The sequence below is a fragment of the Plecotus auritus genome, assembly GCF_963455305.1.
Source record: "Plecotus auritus genome assembly, chromosome: 8".
In the NCBI taxonomy this organism is placed as follows: Eukaryota; Metazoa; Chordata; class Mammalia; order Chiroptera; family Vespertilionidae; genus Plecotus; species Plecotus auritus.
In genome coordinates this window covers 216,057-234,718 of record NC_137782.1, presented here as the reverse complement: position 1 = coordinate 234,718, position 18,662 = coordinate 216,057, and the positions used below count along the sequence as shown (strand labels likewise).

General features: G+C 43.8%; 1 protein-coding gene across 1 annotated transcript; it reads right to left on the bottom strand.

The window, feature by feature from the left end:
- Positions 1 to 10: 10 nt before the first annotated feature.
- RIOK3 (RIO kinase 3) lies at positions 11 to 17,683 on the bottom strand. Its single transcript, XM_080686786.1, has 13 exons — positions 17,421 to 17,683; positions 12,550 to 12,665; positions 11,600 to 11,745; positions 11,399 to 11,506; positions 11,119 to 11,228; positions 9,845 to 9,988; positions 8,904 to 9,031; positions 6,101 to 6,298; positions 5,368 to 5,527; positions 4,025 to 4,105; positions 3,847 to 3,936; positions 2,719 to 2,826; positions 11 to 1,635 (listed from the first exon to the last, which is right to left on the bottom strand). Exons 1-13 carry the CDS (start codon positions 17,481 to 17,483, stop codon positions 1,528 to 1,530), a joined length of 1,560 nt encoding a protein of 519 aa, XP_080542912.1. The 5' UTR covers positions 17,484 to 17,683; the 3' UTR covers positions 11 to 1,527.
- Positions 17,684 to 18,662: the final 979 nt, after the last annotated feature.

Sequence of the window (18,662 nt, the reverse complement as noted above, 5' to 3'; positions counted from 1 at the left end):
CACAAAGAACCAATTCTAAAATGATTTCTTCATTTTTAATTTCTTAAAAAGCATGTTCACAGCACACTCCACGAATGCTATACAGCAACGGTTTGCTGCTCTTAGTCAAACAGAGTATGTCAGAAAACAAAACAAATTTTAAGTGGTTAATGGTTTTTAAAAAATAGGTCTTTGAAAAATTTCTCTAAAACCAATAATCATCAGTCATTGAAATCTGTTTTATAGTAGTAAACACTTAAGAAATGTAATAAGTATTGACCCCAAATCACACTTCTCTTAAAAGGTATACAACAGAAACAAAAATAAGTATTTTTTCGAGAAAGAACATATTTGGCATTTTAAAATAATGTTAAAGGAAAAACTTTCAAGTGTAAGTAATGTTTAGATTTTTACTTTCAGTGACCAGATTGGGTCTCTAGTGGTTCCAATCTGAAATCAGCAATAGGGGGAATGATTACATTGTAGTTAATGAACTTCAGTCTAACGAAGCCAGTACAGTGCTTGCTTTATTTAAGAAGTGGCATTCGGCCAGTCTAAAAATTATTAAAAGTGAGGTCAGATAGTTCAAATCAGTAGGTTAATTTGGTACCCAACTTGTTTCAAACTCCGTGTTCATCATTTGACTTGCTATATTTCTCTCAAAATGCATCAGTAAGTACAGAGTTTGAGTGATATGGAAACTGAACTTTGTATCACTGACTTCATTAAAATGTGTCAAACAGGGTTAAATCTTAGCATCCCACCCTTCCAGATAGCTTACATTTTCCTTATAAATGCAGAGCAGCTGCACCATGAGTCACACTCTATCCCTTTCATCCGAATGTAGAAATGCTGCAAGTTAATTTTTAAGAATTTGGGTGGTTAAGTTCTTATATATTTGTCTTTCAGAAACCTACAATTCCTTTTTTGGATATGAACATGGAAAAGAACTCAGTTCATATTCACGATGTACCAATAAGAAGTATTTTGCTTATGTCTATTTCCATCAGCCATTTTGAAACCAGATTTCCATTTAAAACACTTATAAAACAAGATATTTTCCTTTAGAATCATGGTCACAATCTGGAAAAATAATTGAGAAGGGCTGATTTCAGGCCAATAAAATATTCGAGGAAAGATGAGACTCAAAGCAAGGATGTATCAGAGCAAGTAGGTGGCAATAAAGGCCTCCCTTGTAAACATCTGGCCTTTCTTCCCATATCTGAAAACGTTACCCACGTTTTAAAAAATTCTCATCAAAACATTTTACACCACGAATCCTGTAAAATCTGGTCGATTTCAACTAAATAACCTGTAGCTGTTAAAGAATTATATTATCCTGTTCATAAGATGAGAGGTAGTGACATTTTATTCTCTCAATGCCGAGCTAAAAATTCCACACATCTGGCGTTAGGGCTACCAGGGGGAAAGCACAGAAGCACCATTGTACACTCCTCGTGTTGGTATCTCACGTTGCCTGTAACTTCATTTGGCATTGGCAGCTGGCAGTCGCCGCTGGGTCACCACTGAGAGCAGCGGGTATTGGTGCTATTCATTGTGTGGGACTGGAGGACCTTCGTCGTCTTTCAGAAATGAAGCAGCTTTCCTTCCATTCTTCTGAACGTGATCTTCATTCATTTTCTCCAAAGCTTCTATCTACAAAATTAATATCATTTAAACTTTAATCCATTTGTCATAACCCTACTTCACTGAAACCACACTTCAGATTGAGCCAGTGTTTACTCAGTTAAAATGAGGTCACTCCTGCCCGACCTGTGTGGCTCAGTGGTTGAGCGTGAACCCATGAACCAGGAGGTCACGATTCAAATCCTGGTCAGGGCACATGCCCAGGTTGGGGGCTCGATCCCCAGTGTGGGTTGTGCATCATCATTGTTGTTTCTATCTCTCTCTTCTCCCTTCCTCTCTGAAATCAATAAAAATATATTAAAAACAACAATTAAAAAAAAAAAAGTCATGCCTAACAATGCTGGCCTTCAATCAGAATTACAGTGTGTCACATACATATATGATAGCATGACATACATGTATGTTTTTACTTGATTATATTACCAGGATCAAAATTTAGTTATCAAGTCAGCAACTGGAATTAAGCTCTATCTTACTGTGTGCTCCATAAAGCGTGCAGGGGCAGGAAAGGATTTTCCAGCAACCACAGTAACACCTACTCGGCAACTGTCCTGAGCTAGACGCTAGACTTGCCATCTTTCTAGTACTTCTCTGACCTTAGACTCCATAATAATCATTCTCTGCTTTGGTGTATTGTTGGGAATAATTAGCTGCTATTTCACTTTTTAGTTTTTGTTCATTCTAAGAGAGAGGGAGGTGTTTTTTTCTAATGGTTCTATAGATCCTTGTTGTAATGACTGGGTATTTCTAAGGATGGCCACTGCTAACTTTCTATATTCAGTTAAAAGCAGGGACCATGTATTACTAATTTTTGAATCACCCAGAGTGTTGACCACTTAACTTCATAAAATAGGGGAAATACAGTGTATGGGAAGTGTGTTATTTTCCATCTCAAACTGTGACCTCCTGGAAGAATGTTTTTGCTATGTTTATCTTGGGGTTTAAGCCTGCAAAGGACCAAAACTCTCCAGAAAAGACAAATCTCAAATTCATTTTGGTTTTGAGGGGAAGGAGGATAAAATTCAGTCTGGGTTTCGGTGTCTGCTGTATTCAGTCTCCATTACCAGCAGAGAGAACAGCAGCTCAGCTTACCTCAGCCAAGAAATCAGCTTCATTGTCTGCTGAGATGTTTAAACCTGACACAGCATTGAAGAGCTCTCGTTCATTAAGGGCTTCCTTCACTCCGCCTTTCTGGAAAAACTGGTAAAGAAATGTAAGAACGTCAGTCATTAGCAGTCATCAGCAATTCCCTTAAGAACAGGGAAGGCACGCGTGCAGGCACCTGTGCGCTCCCCCACTCCAGGCCGGCTGTGCTCAGGCTCTCCTTGTGCGGTCATGACACACCCGCCGTCGGCTGAGTGAAGTTTGTGACCGTCTATAGCTGGGTTAAGTCTGCACCTTCTAAAGCTGTGAAAATGACTGCTTTATAAAACTGTTTGCAGACTCAAAACATTCACTAAACCCCATGAATTAAAATGGTCAAAAGGCACATAAGTTATTCCCAGTATGAAGTTACTCGATCATTACCATCTGAGTCTGTTGCTAACAATTAATTTCCGGTAGAAACAGCAAACAAATGTGACCCAACTCTGTGAGCACCAAGGTTTCCCTTCCCTGATGTCTCCTCTGCCTCACAGACACATGACTCAGACGTCCTGCAGTGGCACGCACGCTGCCAGGAGGCCAGCAGGCTGCCAGGGGCAGCCTCTCCACACCCTGTGCTGTACTAAGTGTCTACTGGGCTGCTCAAATATTTGGAGCCAAAATAAAAACTTACTCTATTGCAAATTTAATTCAATGGCCCAAATGTAAGGCATGCAATCAAATTCTTGCTGAAAATAAAATCTGACAAATTGATCTTTATCTTGAAGGCAGCCAGTAACCAAACCTTTCCTTCAATTTCTAAGAATATCTTGCTTATACTGGGAGTGAGAAAACTACACGAATCTCTTACATCCCATTACAAAAACCGTATTAGTTTTTTTAAAATATATTTTTATTGATTTCAGAGAGGAAGGGAGAGGGAGAGAGAGATAGAAACATCAATGATGAGAGATTGATTGGCTGCCTCCTGCACGCCCTCTACGGGGGATTGACCCTGCAACCCGGGTATGTGCCCTTGACTGGAATTGAACTCGGGACCCTTCAGTCCACAAGCTGACCCACTATCCACTGAGCCAAAGCAGCTAGGGCAAAAACCGTATTAGTTTACATGCCTACCTGTGAGACATTCCTACAGTCACGGAACAAGAACTCCAGGCCGTGAGGATGGGTCGGTTCTACAGACTGACTGACATCGATCAACCAAACCTATTTAAATACAGAGCATACAGTGACTGACCTTCACTAAGTTACATCAAGCAATTTAATCTGAACATTAACAGAACATGCTCCTCACCTTCCCAGCATGCCACAGCATGTTATATTCACTGAGGTCGGCATGTACGAGCGTGCATTCATTATATAACTGCTGCATCAGCTGTGAGGAGGCAAGGCCGACATTTAGGAAAAGAAATCATTCTAATTCACCACCACAACTAAAATGTCTATGCTCACCCACCGTAACCAGGAAGGTTAAGACAAGGTTCAAGGCCAGGACCGAGCTTCCCTTTTTAAGGCAGGGTGTGACAGTGAGACAACAGAGGGGTTGTGTGACACTCCACCTCCTTGTCCACCTGACGGCAATGAGGCCAGGGGGCCACGGGCCACACCGGGACCCCACAGGAGTAAGAGAGCAGCCACGGGCGTGGTCACCACTCAGGAGACTGAGGCTTACCCTTCCCAAAAGGGCAAAGGGCTCACTGAGACCGCTATGGGATGTACACAACTCCAAGGCTAAAAAGTACTTCCTGCCGGATACAGTAGGAGAAATTTCCTTATGAATCCCGTGGCATTATGTTCAGATTGATGGTGAGCCCTAGCCTTACCGTAGCAACCAGTGTTATGCTCTGTTTCCCAGCCTTAACAGAATTCAAATAGAAGAGGACGTCACTACTTCCTCTCTTCCCCAGCCACCCACCACCAAAAAAGAAATTTCATGTTCCTCTGGATGTTGTCCTCTTGGAGGCAGAGAAAGTTGGATTATCTCCCTAGCTGGATCTTAAAAAATTACTTTTGTATTCACATCAACTGCTGAATGACACTAGAGTGCCATGCAGAGATTGTAAAAAGCTCGTTTCTCCACTATTCAGTTAAAACAATACAGAAAAATCACAATATTCGGAGCATTTTCTTATGCTAGAAGGACCCCAGACTGAATTCAGCTGCTGTCCCGAAGCAGGAAGAGCTTCCTTAAGTTCCTGACACGTCCTTGCACCCTATCGCCTGCTGAGTGGAGAAGCACTCCCTCCATCTTTAGTTTTCAGCTGCACTTCCTTACGAGTCCAAATCTGCTACAAATTTCCCAACAAGAAAGGTAATTTCTTCGCACTTAGAGCAGTATCATTCAAGAAGACATGAAAACCAATTAGGCACTAGATCAAACTCAGTGAAGTTTTAACAGCTTCATGCCTCTACGTCACTGATGCTAACAACTAGCCTTCACTTGCTTCATACGTCTATTTTCTAAACTGACTCAACACACACATAGTGGTATAAACACACTTCAATGTGAACATTCCTTCCCAAACTTTAGCTTGGCCTTATTATATCCCCACAAAACAGGACTATTTTTGGAAACGTTTTTAAGGTTAGAAGAAACATTTTTAAAAGCTGGTGTGATGCTCTGGAAGGCACACGTACGTGAAGAGTTTGATAGTAGGCTTCTGTCATTTCTTCACTACTGAGCTTTACTTCTTTCAATTTAGGGGCTGGAACTTGATCATGGCCAATGAAAGACATGACTAAAATGTGTTTCTTGAGCAGCACAACTGCTGGGCAAGGAATTCCAGCTTTCTGCATTCTGTACAGAAAGAAATGATTACGAATGTCAAGATCAGGAGGGAATGTTTTACATAAAGAACATCTAACAAGGGCCTGCACTGAGCTGGGGTAACGCACATGGAAGGCAGACTGGTGAGGAGATGATTCCAGGGCACTGGCAGAGGTGGGACAGGAGCTGTGGGAGCCACAGCATCAAGGAAGGCTAGGAAGCAGGCGAAGGGAATCGGCCCCATGGGCAGGTGGGGACATGCTGGTCTCAGGATGGAAGCAGCTTGTGGAAGTGCAGGGAGGCGTTCGGAGCACAGTCCACTGGGGGAATGTATGTAAACCAGCACAGCTGGAAGCTGAACAGGAGGAAGGACGGGGCTCAGGGTGACAGAGACAGGTAGGCTCCGCATCACAAAAGGACTTGGAACTCCACACTCGAGACTACAGGGCAGCAGTGGTGAGAGCTCAGCAGTACAGGAGATTGGAGGCCAGCAGTGCCTCTCAGGACATGATTCTATACTCAGAAGTGCTGCTGAGTTGAAGAACTTTGCAACTAACAAAAAGGCACCGACTCAAGCTGACTTGCAGCCCACGGTCTCTTTACCTGGTGAGGTTGTGCATTTCCTTTTCTGCCCACATTCGGATGATCTTACGTGGATTTAGTTTACTGAAGCGATCTTTAAACCTGAAATCGTCTTTAATATATTTGTCACGGTTCTTAAACTCATTAAGGGTTGTTTTAAATACCTTGATGGCACATTCTGTAGGTATAAATTTACTATATTCCTTTTCATCTTCCATGCTAAGTGAAAGGAAAAAAATTAAGTCAGTATAAGTTGCCAGCTCACCAGTAAACCAATTTCAAAGTAAAGATTGTGTGGCACGGGGGTGGGTCTACCTTCTCTGACCATGACTGGGGCACAGACTATGTGCTCTCTCTCCGTATCCCATACTACCAGTCTCCCTCACATCCTGGGTAGTCTATTACCTGGTTACCTTTATTGACCATAACAATTCTTGCTGTGATGTTCTCCTCTGGGCTGTATCGTAGTTCTTTGAGAGTAGAACACATGTCACACCTATTCTCTAAAAAATCTAGCACAAGTTACTATGCAATTAATTGTTGATTACAAGGCCAACCTGGGAGTAACAGAAACCAGGACAGCTCTGTGGTAGGCAGAACCCTAGGATGGCTCCCACCTTCCCAGCCCCACCAAGGGATTGCACTTAGAGTAATCCCTCCTGGAGTGCGGGTGGCACAGCCACTCCCTCCATAGCTTACATTACACAGCAAAGGATTACTGTGCACTGAGACTCAGTCTTAGCTGACTGAGGCGAAGACGTGACCTACTTACTACGCGGAAGGGCTACACGACCAGGAGCGGCAGGGCCCCTAGCGCTGAGGGCAGCCTCGCCTGACAGCCAACAAGCAGAGCCCAGTCCTGCAGCTGCAAGGAGCTGCCCGTGCCAGGGAACAGGAGGCACGCGGCAGAGGGAGCCAGCGCGGCCAGGCCCTCCTGAGCTTCGGAGCAGCTAAGACCAGGAGCTAACAAATGGGTTGTTTTTAAGCTGCTATGCCGTGGGGTTTGTTATGTAGCACAGAAAACCAAACTTTTAAAAGCATTCGGCTCTCACTTGGAGAGAACCAAATACTCTCTGGTTTTACTAACTACAAGCACAACAAAACCGCGATATAATGGACTAATTTGGGCAACAGCGTGTCCAAGCCAAAAGTCTGTTACATAAGGAAGTAGGTTTTCCAAATGTGCATAGTCTGTGCACCAGCCATTTCAGTGTTAGGGATTTAGCTTACGGATATATTGGCAAAAGCACACCATGGTAGATACACAAGGGTCTTCCTGTATGTTCACACAGGGGAATGTACTACCACAGAAATGGGTGATGTAAGCCAGTAATATAGAAGGGTCTCAGATATATTACCGAAAAAATAAGATCCTGAACGGAGAGTATAATCTCTTTTACATTAACCAAGTAAGAAACAGATGCATAAAAATTCCTGGAAGATTTGAGTGAAAATAGTTAACAGAGGTTTTGGAGAAGAGATCGGTGGGGCGAGAGCTGGTAGGATGAAGGCCACTGTTCAATTTAATTCTTTCCGTAAAGTTTTTATTTCATTTTAAATAACTTGTGCCATTAGGTTATTATTTGCCTAAATTTGGAAAGAGGGCAACAAAGCTTAAAGTAAGGAAGAAATAAATGTTTATTAAGATTAACATATTCCAGGTATTGTCAGGTATGACCTTCACTCATCCCCACAAAAACCCTATGAGGCAAGGGTCAACTTATAAATGAGGTTTAGTAACTTGCTCCAGATCATGTAACTTGAAAAACATTCATTTTTATCCTTCCTTTTGGGACTTAACAGTATAATTCAATTTACGATTATATGTGTGTATTTCATCTAGAAAGGGCGATTACATAGGTAAGAAGACCTGCCCTGGTAGGGTAGCTCAGTTGGTTCGCCAAGTTTGTGGGTTTGATCCTCAGTCAGGGCACTTACAAGAATCAACCATAAATGCATCAATAAGTGCAACAGCAAATCAATGTCTCTCTTCTCTCTCTTTTCCCCCCGCCCCTCCTTCCTCTAAAATAAATAAATAAAATTTAAAAAAGAAAAGAAAACCTAAGGTAAGGACTTGACCAACAATAGTTTGAATCCCCTAAGGACACAGTAACTAACTTTCTAACCTAAACAACAACAGTTTCTGTCATCTGTCTCGACACTGTGTTTGTAAACAACGTTAAAGGAAAGGAGGAGCTGAGCTAGGAAGCCCTGCTGTGACTTCCATGTCAAGTAACCAAATGACTTCATATTCCTGGCACGTTCTTTAAACAGGCTCCTTTCAAAAACCTTCCTCTTTCTCATGCAGTTCTTGACTCATCTAAGCCCTTGTAACAGAAGGGAAGTGGGGAAGATCCAAACAGCGTAAGATCTCTAAAAGACGTTTCTTAAACAACGTAAGCATTACTTAAAGCTAGTATTTCTTAAAGGATCCGCATTACAGGGGAGGCATCAGTGACTGATGAAGCACGTCCCCTCTGATCCAGTACCCAAAGGCCCCACAATGGAAAACTAGGGTTTTGAGACAAACCCAGGTACACATTTTGTTCTGCTACTGATAGCTACCCATATGATACAATAAAGTAGAAGGTATATTCATGAAAAAAATTAAAGGAGTTTACACAAAATTAATGGTTACCTCTGGATGCTGGGATTAAGACTGTTTTCCTTTCTACATTTTCATATTGTCTAGATTTTCCACAGTAACACTTTTTAAATTAATCTGCTTTCCGTGCCACAGGAACGTTGATTCTGTGTAAATCCACTCACTGGGGAGAAGAGCTAAGCTTTGTTGCCACGATGGTGCTGTATTTTGCTCACTCACCTCCCTCCATAGGCATGAAAGACAACAGATTCCTTCCCTGTGCTGATGCAGCCAGTGATGGTCTCCAACATTCCCGAGTTGACCATTTTATACATAAGTAAGCGTGTCTTAGGATCAACTGCTTTTTCCTACAAGAGATAGGGCACAAGGAATGAAAATGTTCACCACATAACATTACCTGAGCCATTGCTAATAACAAACATTTAAAATATATACCTTTTTTAAAACTTATAACAGGCTCTTAAGATTAGCAATCAAGGTACAATTCATCCCTTTAACTTTAATTCTAATGTCTTTGAAAATGAATATCTGAAAGAATCATCAGAAGTCAGACATTAGCTTAGTCAAAATCATATTTTATCTCAAGTTTAAACAATTCCCCCAGTGTACTTACCATTAGTTTATTTTTCTAAAGGTTTAAAAATTACTTCTCAAGATATTAGACCAGGGGTGGGCAAACTTTTTGACTCGAGGGCCACAATGGGTTCTTAAACTGGACCGGAGGGCCGAAACAAAAGCATGGATGGAGTGTTTGTGTGAACTAATATAAATTCAAAGTAAAGGAGCGGAGGGGAGAGCAAGAGAACCCTCCGCTCTTTTGGCTCTGCGGGCCGGATAGAACAGCCGAACGGGCCGTATCCGGCCCGCGGGCCGTAGTTTGCCCACGGCTGTATTAGACAGTCTTCGTCAATGTAAAACATTAGAGACTTATTACAAATGTCATAATTTCTTTAAAATCTTAGAACATTAATATGCAATGTAAACTATACAGTTCAAATTATGACCACTAAAATGTGAGTTTTAAATAAGTGATTAATAACCATTACATGAAATCTGAAAAGTCTAATAAGCAAAGCTACTGGGTTTATTTACATCTTTGATTTGAAAAACCAATCTTGTGGGAAAAAGCAGCAAACAGAAAAAGATTTAAGATTACTTACTGCAGTAGAGTGTTCTTTTTTCTCGTGGAGGCGGGCACTTCGACGTTCTTCTGAGTAGGCATGTTGTTTTAAAGCATTGAACACATGGTTTGATAGTTTTAAATCCATTCCAATTCCATCTCCTACCTGAAACCCAGGTGCAAACTGCCAAAAAGAAGAATTAACATCTGAATATTTCAAACAGGTCACCTAACTCATAGACAGTTAGGCTGTGAAAGCAGAACATACCGGTATTAGAGAGAAAATACAAGGACTCACTAATAAACCCAACAGAACGGAGAGTGGGTTGTTTCAGAAACTGCAACAAGGAAGAGGTTTATTCTGCTCTATGCTCCGAAGATATCCACTCACATCTGAAATCATTGCAGCGTTTCTTTGTACCTTGCTTTTACATCAGCAAAGGACACAGTATATTTAAAGACTACACCAAACCTAACCAAAGAAATACAATTTCATAATCAGTTATTTTGAGGAGTGGGTAGCAGAGCAAACTATGCCCACTTCATGACAATTATGTTCGAGAGCTGCAGTGTTCCATTTAGCAGCCACTAGCCACATGTGGGTACGTAAAGTTAAGATAAAATAAAAAATTCAGTTCCTCAATTACAATACCCAAATCTCAGTTCTCTCATGTGCCTAATATTAGATAGCATAGATATAAAACATTTCTACTGTCACAAGTTCTACTGGACAGGGTTGTTCTAGAATCAGATCTGGACTGTTTCTGGAATTTAATAGCATGTTTATGTAACAAGTATTTGTGTCCTCAAGTCTAAATGTTTTATGTTCACCAAATTTTTATGAAAGAAGAAAAATGCTATTTTTCCCCTTTTTTAAAAAAATTTATTTTTTTTCTGACTTTTCAGGGGTAATTCAGGCATAAGATAAAACTTGTAAAAACTACTGAAGGGGATAGTAGACAGTATTTTTCTCTCTTCTTGTTATTCCCCAATCACCACTGTTATATGTTCTTGGGTAGGGGTGCTATTTTATGAAAAATAATGTGCTGAAAATAAATGTTACTCTCCTCAGACAACTTCTTAATTTTATAATATAAATCAAACTATTGTTCTTAATATTGTAGAATTTGATTCTGTGGTACATTATATTCTCATTAGTGGCTGAGGGTTTTCATGATATTGCCATATTATAATTTAAAACATCTTTAGAAAGGATGAAGAGTATTTTTAGAAAGTTAAGATATTGTATTTAGAATCCCATGTTTTTAACTTATTCTAGTAAAATTCTCAGAGATAATACTTTCTATAACTTACATGTTCCATTCTGGCTGTATTCTTTCTCCCACATACTACTTCATCATGTTTGGTGGTGATGTCTTTTCCTTTTCCAATAAAACCCTTTTTGGGAGTAGGAACTGGTTTTGCTAAAGACAAGTATATAAAAATAGCAAAAACTAAATTGCTGAATTCAATATTGTCTGAAAAAATATCTGAATCTAATAGTAAATTACCAAGTGCTTTTTAAAGATCAAGTATAAGGATTCATGGGAAAATTTAGCGTTCCTATGGTCCCATCAAATGAAAGCACTGATACCTGGTCTATAGGGATCATCGCGAGTATCCTGCCAGTCAACCTCATCTTCAGAGCTATCACTGTCTTCATAGGGATGCACTTTTCGATAATTTTCAAAGGAAATGGAAACTTAAAAGGAAAAAACAGTTGAAAACTTATTTAAGAGCACTTTACAAGCATTTTCTACCATCCAATGCAGTTGTCACAATGAGGTCATAGTACCTTTGCTATCGCCATTGATTTTTTTTTCTTCACGCCTAAGCTGTGCATCATATTCTCTGTCAAATTCCATCTGTAGCATCTGAGCCAGCATTAGGTCGCTGGAAGTATCAGTGTTCTCTCCAGTAAGAAATGGTCCTTCAGCAACACTATTCAAAATAAGGCAATATAAACTAACTTACTGTGCTTCTGTAAAAACATGCTACCAATTATGAGAGTAGGATGTGCTTTTTCACTGTTAAAAACTGGACTAAAGAAACGATAGGAAAAACTTTACCAAAGCACCTCTCCTGCCCAGGCAGGCACCCTCTGATTAGTGGCAGGAACCTGTGAGAGCACCAGCTAGGACAGGGAAAGCTGTGAGAGAAAGCTAAGAATCTATATAAAATCCACACCAAGACCCAGAATTCATTTGTTCTGGTCAAAAGAGAGATAGCATCTATAAAAAAAATAAACTACTGCTCTAACCAGTTTGGCTCAGTGGATAGAGCGTCAGCCTGCGGACTGAAAGGTCCCAGGTTCGATTCCGGTCAAGGGCATGTACCTTGGTTGTGGGCACATCCTCAGTAGGAGGTGTGTAGGAGGCAGCTGATCGATGTTTCTAACCCTCTATCGTTCTCCCTTCCTCTCTGTAAAAAATCAATAAAATATATTTAAAAAAATAAATAAACTACAGGCATTGGATTAAAATATTATTTGAGCATTTGGAGACCATCTGGTTCAACTGTTGCAATAACTAAACCAGATAAATGGAGGGATTTGCCCAAAATAATACTGAAATCAGAGTCAGAACCGAAACTCCAACATCAGTGGGCTCCCAGGATGGTGCTCTTTCTACTGCATCGCTTTTGTAAATGTATTTCTTAATCCTTTGTGATGACAAGCACTAATCAAATCCTAAAACCTTGTTATAATCTGCTGGACAAAATTGATTCTTTCTGAATTTTACTTACGCAACTTTAGGAAAAGCAGCAGCTTCTTCTTCTAATTGCAACTCTTTAGCCAACTGCTCACTCATGACATCAGCCAAAGAACAGGATATTGTCTTTTGAGGAGTAGCCCATGGACACTATAAAAAAAAAAAAAAGGACAATTCAAATCATAATAATGAAATTAAAATACCTCGGAAACTTGGAAATAAGGTTATCTTTTGCGAATTAAACTAGTTGAATCAACTCAAAGTAAAAGTATCTCCAGCCCAAATCCGTAGTGTGTCCTTCTTAGTTGAAGGGAAAAGGCTATCCCAGCATCACCGCACCAGCCACTGAGTTCCTGGATGCCCCTTGGTCCACATCCATGCTGACTCACGAGCAGCCTTCTGCTGATAACATGTAGAATGTGGAATCTCTTATAGGGACAGCCTACCAACTGCACAATTCATCCATGCTGACTCACAAGCAGCCTTCTGCTGATAACATGTAGAATGTGGAATCTCTTATAGGGACAGCCTACCAACTGCACAATTCATCCATGCTGACTCACGAGCAGCCTTCTGCTGATAACATGTAGAATGTGGAATCTCTTATAGGGACAGCCTACCAACTGCACAATTCATCCATGCTGACTCACAAGCAGCCTTCTGCTGATAACATGTAGAATGTGGAATCTCTTATAGGGACAGTCTACCAACTGCACAATTCATCCATGCTGACTCACGAGCAGCCTTCTGCTGATAACATGTAGAATGTGGAATCTCTTATAGGGACAGCCTACCAACTGCACAATTCATCCATGCTGACTCACAAGCAGCCTTCTGCTGATAACATGTAGAATGTGGAATCTCTTATAGGGACAGCCTACCAACTGCACAATTCATCCATGCTGACTCACGAGCAGCCTTCTGCTGATAACATGTAGAATGTGGAATCTCTTATAGGGACAGTCTACCAACTGCACAATTCAAGAAACAGTCTTGCAACAACACCACTACAGCCCAGCGATATTCTGTGAGTCAGGTGGCTGGCCAGTCAGCCTTCCTCCATGACATCACTATCTCAGCCCTCTTGAAATACAAAACGTAGGTAAACTTCACAATTCTTCATTTCTGAGGGGCAAGCTTTACTTAGCAGCAGCGAATGATTACATTTGAAAGCCCAGGGATTAGGACCACCGTTATTGAAGACGATGTCTAAATCTCTCTTGAACTCGCCCAGCTCCCCTCCCAGGATTCTCCCCAGATATCAACGCCATCACCAAGCTCCAGTAAGCAACTCCAACCAATCTTTCCGCTTCCAGCCCTGCTTGTTGCCAGGCAGCAACCACACAGTGGTTTTCCCTATAAAATGCGGATTTGATGGCTCCCGTTTCCTTCCTTAAAGCTTTCATTGTTTCAATGTTTCCCGCTGCCTTCAGAGTAAAGTCCAAACTCATTCCTTAACTAGTAGCACTGAGTGTCTAATTTAGAACAGCACGTGATGCTTTAGCCAGACAAACTGTTAATCAAATTTAGCCAGCGAAAGATCTCTAGCTGGTGTAAGCGCTTGGCGTGACTCTGAGGACAACTGGGCCACTGACCCTTGCTGAGGTTCCACAACACTGAGGTTCAGAAATCCACTTGGTTCAGGCTGTGAGGGTGGAGCACTTAAGGGTGATAAATGACAGCTATGCCTAAGTGCATCAGAACCCAGTTTTATCTGGTCTCCTCCTGAGAGGAGGAGAGGCGCCCAGCTCTCAGCACACCTGCACTGGCCCACAGCTCTCAGCACACCTGCACTAGCCCACAGCAGAACTGACCGGAGAGAACAGGCGGCTTCCTCAGGGCTGGTGAGACTCTCCTGGAGGGGGTTCTGAGGTCTGGATCTGAAGCGCCCTAATCTGGAGAATATAGCTCATCTTTTGGCCACATGACTCTGCTGACTTCCTCTTAAACCCTCTACTGTAGAAGACTTACTGCTGCCTCGAAATGTTTGGTCTGATCAGTTTCAAAGTCCAGGTTCCAAGAGGTAAATGTCTGTATTCTCTAACTCAGAATTGTCAATCACATTTGCAATGACTATTAGTAAAGTAAGACAATAATTCACTATATTTTAGTCACTTGACTAAATATATATAACTTATCTAGATGAAAGTCACGATTGAGCAGTTGCAATAGCACCCCTATTTTATAGATTTGGAAACAGACACAGAAAGGTTTTTTGTGGATGGAAGGCTGCGATTAGGACTTAGGAGACTGCACTCATAGTATTTTGCTGCACTGCTTCCCTAACCATCCTGTCTTGGGACAGGAGAAGCAACTGCTGTACTGCCTGCAGTCTAAATACAAATTCCTCAGCAATCAGTGTCCTTCAAAACTTGACCTAATTGAACTTTCCAGTCTCATTACCCTATGCTCAAGCAACACTTAATCATATGCCCTTCCACACCTTCACATGCTCTTCTCTCTGAGGCCTTTTTCTCCGGTTTCCCCCAATTAAATGACCCCTCCTGCTTCAGGCTGTCTCAGTCTCCACCCTCTGGTTCCCATCCCACTGTGTGCTGTGTGAGCAGCACCAACCACTGCACTGGCGTTACTGCATCAACCACAACACACAGGGCCTTGAGAGGCCGGGGGTTCCCATTTCCAGAGCCCAGCACACAGTTCCAGCCGCAGGAGGCACTCCAGCACTTCATGAGGAAGAGCCCACGGGAAACCCTGGCGCTACTCCATCCAACGGTCAGTCCTCGCTGCGCTGCAGAGGCCTGCTGCTTTCCTACACCCCTGCTGTTCCAAGTCCTCTTTCCGTCCCGAAGGTGGGCCACTTCTGATGTTCCTAGTCTTTGTCAAGATCAGTTAATCCCAGTAACATGTGAAATTAGCTGACAATTCCTTAGAAGAGGCATAAATGATAGGCAGTACTGTGTAATTTTGAGGCAGAGATTTAACTACTTCTAACATAAACGGCATCAGAAAGGGAGAGCTCAGCGGGCACCAGACACCTGCCCACTCCCCCTGCCCCTGCTCTCAGAGCCTCGGCCTCCAGAGGTGTCCTTCCCCGCACCTCTGCTGACCAGCTCAGCTGGGCTGCCTTCCTCGGGTAAGGGCAATAAGTAGACTTCCGAAAGGTTGCCAACCCCCATACTTAGATCAAATCCAAACTCTTCAAATCAGTAGTCAAAAGTCCTCCATAAAAATGTCTAAGCTGACAGTCCACCACACAGGCACAAGGGGTTTACCACCCAACGGGGGCTTAGAAAATTTACCGGGGCTCCTCCTAGGAATGGTACCATGGACTGTATGTAGGGGAATCCTCTTGTCATCATCTTCCACCTCTCCAGTAAATCAGACACTCTTTTATTTAGAGAAACTTTATTTCCCACTATTCCCTTCATCTATATAAACTCCCCAGTGCATCAAGACAGGAAACCCAAATCAGTCCTTTCCAGTTAGTTATTCTGCCTTCAATGACACCAGGCCTGTAACCAGCTCCCTGATTCATTCTCTCCTGTTTGCTGGAGAACCCGAGACTCAGCAGGCTCTCCTCCCCTCGGAAACGGCCACCACTCGGCTCTGCTCAGTAGTGGGGTCGTCACTGCTGCCACACTCTCCCACGTGGCTGATAGGGAAATCGCCCTTTCCCGCCCATCTCCTGAAGACCAGCCCCATGCCCTCGCTGGTGTGGCTCAGTGGATAGAGCATTGGCCTGTGGACTGAAGGGTCCTGGGTTCAATTCCAGTCAAGGGCATATGCCTGGGTTGCCGGCTGGATCCCCAGTAGGGGGAGTACAGAAGGCAGCCAATCAATGATTCTCTCTCACCACTGATGTTTCTATCTCTCTCCCTTCCTCTCTGAAATCAATACAAATATATTTTTAAAAAAAGGCCCCTAGCTGACCTCCCACTTTTCTTTGTTTAAAGTTCTACTGCAGAAAGATACAGGGAAAGAATCAAGCACAATAAAGAAGAGCAAACATGAAGTGGGCACACAACAAAAATCCAGTCCTCAACTTCAAGGAAATGGAGAGAAACCTAACCCACAGGAGGATCTCTCTTCCCCCCCGACAGCCAGAGACACACTCTAGGCAGAATAGGGAAGCAGGTAATTTTACTTCTCCAGACAGAGTCGCTGGGTCTGTACAACAACACTAACCTATGTTTTTTAAATTAACTTTCCTTTTTAGTAGCTAGTTATTCCCTTTTTCTGTTAAGCCCTGGCCTGAACATCCAATAGGATTAACAAGTGACCCTTTTACACGGAAAAAAAAAAAAAGTTCTGTGTTGGCATATAAAGAACAATTATGAAGCTAAAAAAGTTGGATTCCTTCCTAACTTTGAGGAACACAAAATCCCAACTGAAGCATTCTTACTTTCAAGCAAGCCCTCAATAAAGTGGCAGAAGAGTCCTTTCTAGTGAAAGCATCATGACAAGCAGCAGCCTGAAACCCAGGGGCCAAATGTGGAATAAGCCACTACAGGAAAAAGCTGAAATAAATGTTACAGCCCAGGACGCTCTGAGTTCATAGCCGGTTTGTACACTTCAGTGTCGGCCCGGGCGGAGAAAGGGTGCCCTGCTTTATCCTTCCTGCTCCAGTGCAAGAAACTGCCCAGGAGGTGCCCGCACGGGGCTGTTACCTTCGCGTCGGTTTCCTGGGTGTAATTGGGCTGACTCACTGGGCCCGTGAAAAACAAGTCCGAGCGGGCTGTCCGCGAACGTCACCGTGTCTAAGCGGGCCCCGCCCACAAATGTGCCCCGGCGTTTTGGGGCGCAAGGTGCACCCGGAGAAGGATCTCGAGTCTGGCAGCCGGGCCCGTCCCCCCTCTCCCACCCCCGCTCCGCAGCCCTCTCCGGGCCTTCCCAGGACCGGCCCAGGGGACCAGGACAGGTGCGATTGCCCCGAGCGCCGCTCACCTTGTTGGGTCCCCAGGCCGCTGCCGGCCCGGGTTCCGGCGATGACACTCCGACCAGATCCATGCGGGGAAGAAGCCTGCCGCGAGCACAGGAGCGATGGCGGGGCCGGGAAGCAGCCTCCGCGGAGACCGGAGGCGGGGCCGGGGCGACGGGGGAGCCGGGGCCGGGGCCGGGGCCTGGGCCGGGGCCGAGGCCGGGGCCGAAGTTGTGGTGACAGATGGCGGCGGCCGCCGCCGCGTCCGGAACTAGACCTCTTCGCTTCCGCCCTCTCGGCGGAGACCGTCGCATCCGATTGGTCAGCGCCCCGGGCTCCGCCTTAAGTCGCTCTGCCCGCCCCCGGAGGGCTGCACTTCCGGCGCCGCTCGGCGCTTGGGGCTGCGGGATGGTCGCCGGCGGGGCGGGGCCTCTCTGCCCCCAGCCGCCCGCCGCTTCCTCCCTCGGGCAGGGCCGGACATCCGCGGGAACTAGTTACCGCAGGTAGGCCGCGGACTGCTAGTGCACGAGCGAGCGCAGCCTGGTGTTCGTTCATTTTCTCCCGCCTCAGTCTGAACGGGGAAGGAGTGGGCGACAAAGTGGCCGGTGTAGCCCGCGGAGGCAGCCTGAGGAAGACCATCAGGTTTTGTTGATAATTCAGTTTGTCATTTGGAGGCGGGGACAGAATGCGGAAATGTGTAAAATGTGTTAGAAAACATTGAACACAAATGGGACTGCCTAATAACAATTTTGTAGAGACGTTCTCATAAAGTAAGAATAGTTAAGCATTACATTTCACTTCTATATTCATGCACTGTGCAAAGTACTGTGTCAACTCGCCAGGCCTCAGAATACTCCTGAGGGAGATTCTATCGTTTATCTCAGTGTTACCAGCAATGAAACCGAGGCACAGGGCGGTGAAGTCGTGTGCTCCGGTCCTACAGCAAATGAGGAGTGACCCAGGCAGGCCGGGTCTGGCGACCACTCTCATCTGCTGTCTTCGGTACCAACGGCATCGCTCTTCCGCATTTGCGGTTCTGAGCCAGGCTCCATGCCTGACACCCCTGGGTCCTGACCTTGTGATTTCCAGTAGCATGCAGTCCTTGCATCCTTCCCATTCCAGTCAGAATGATTCTGAATCTTCCAAAACTCCAAACTAACATAAGGCAAAGCTACCTATAATAATAAAAGCGTAATATGCTAATTAGACCAGACAGCCAAACAACCTTCTGGAAGTCATTCCAGACATCCTTCAGGAGGAGCCATGAC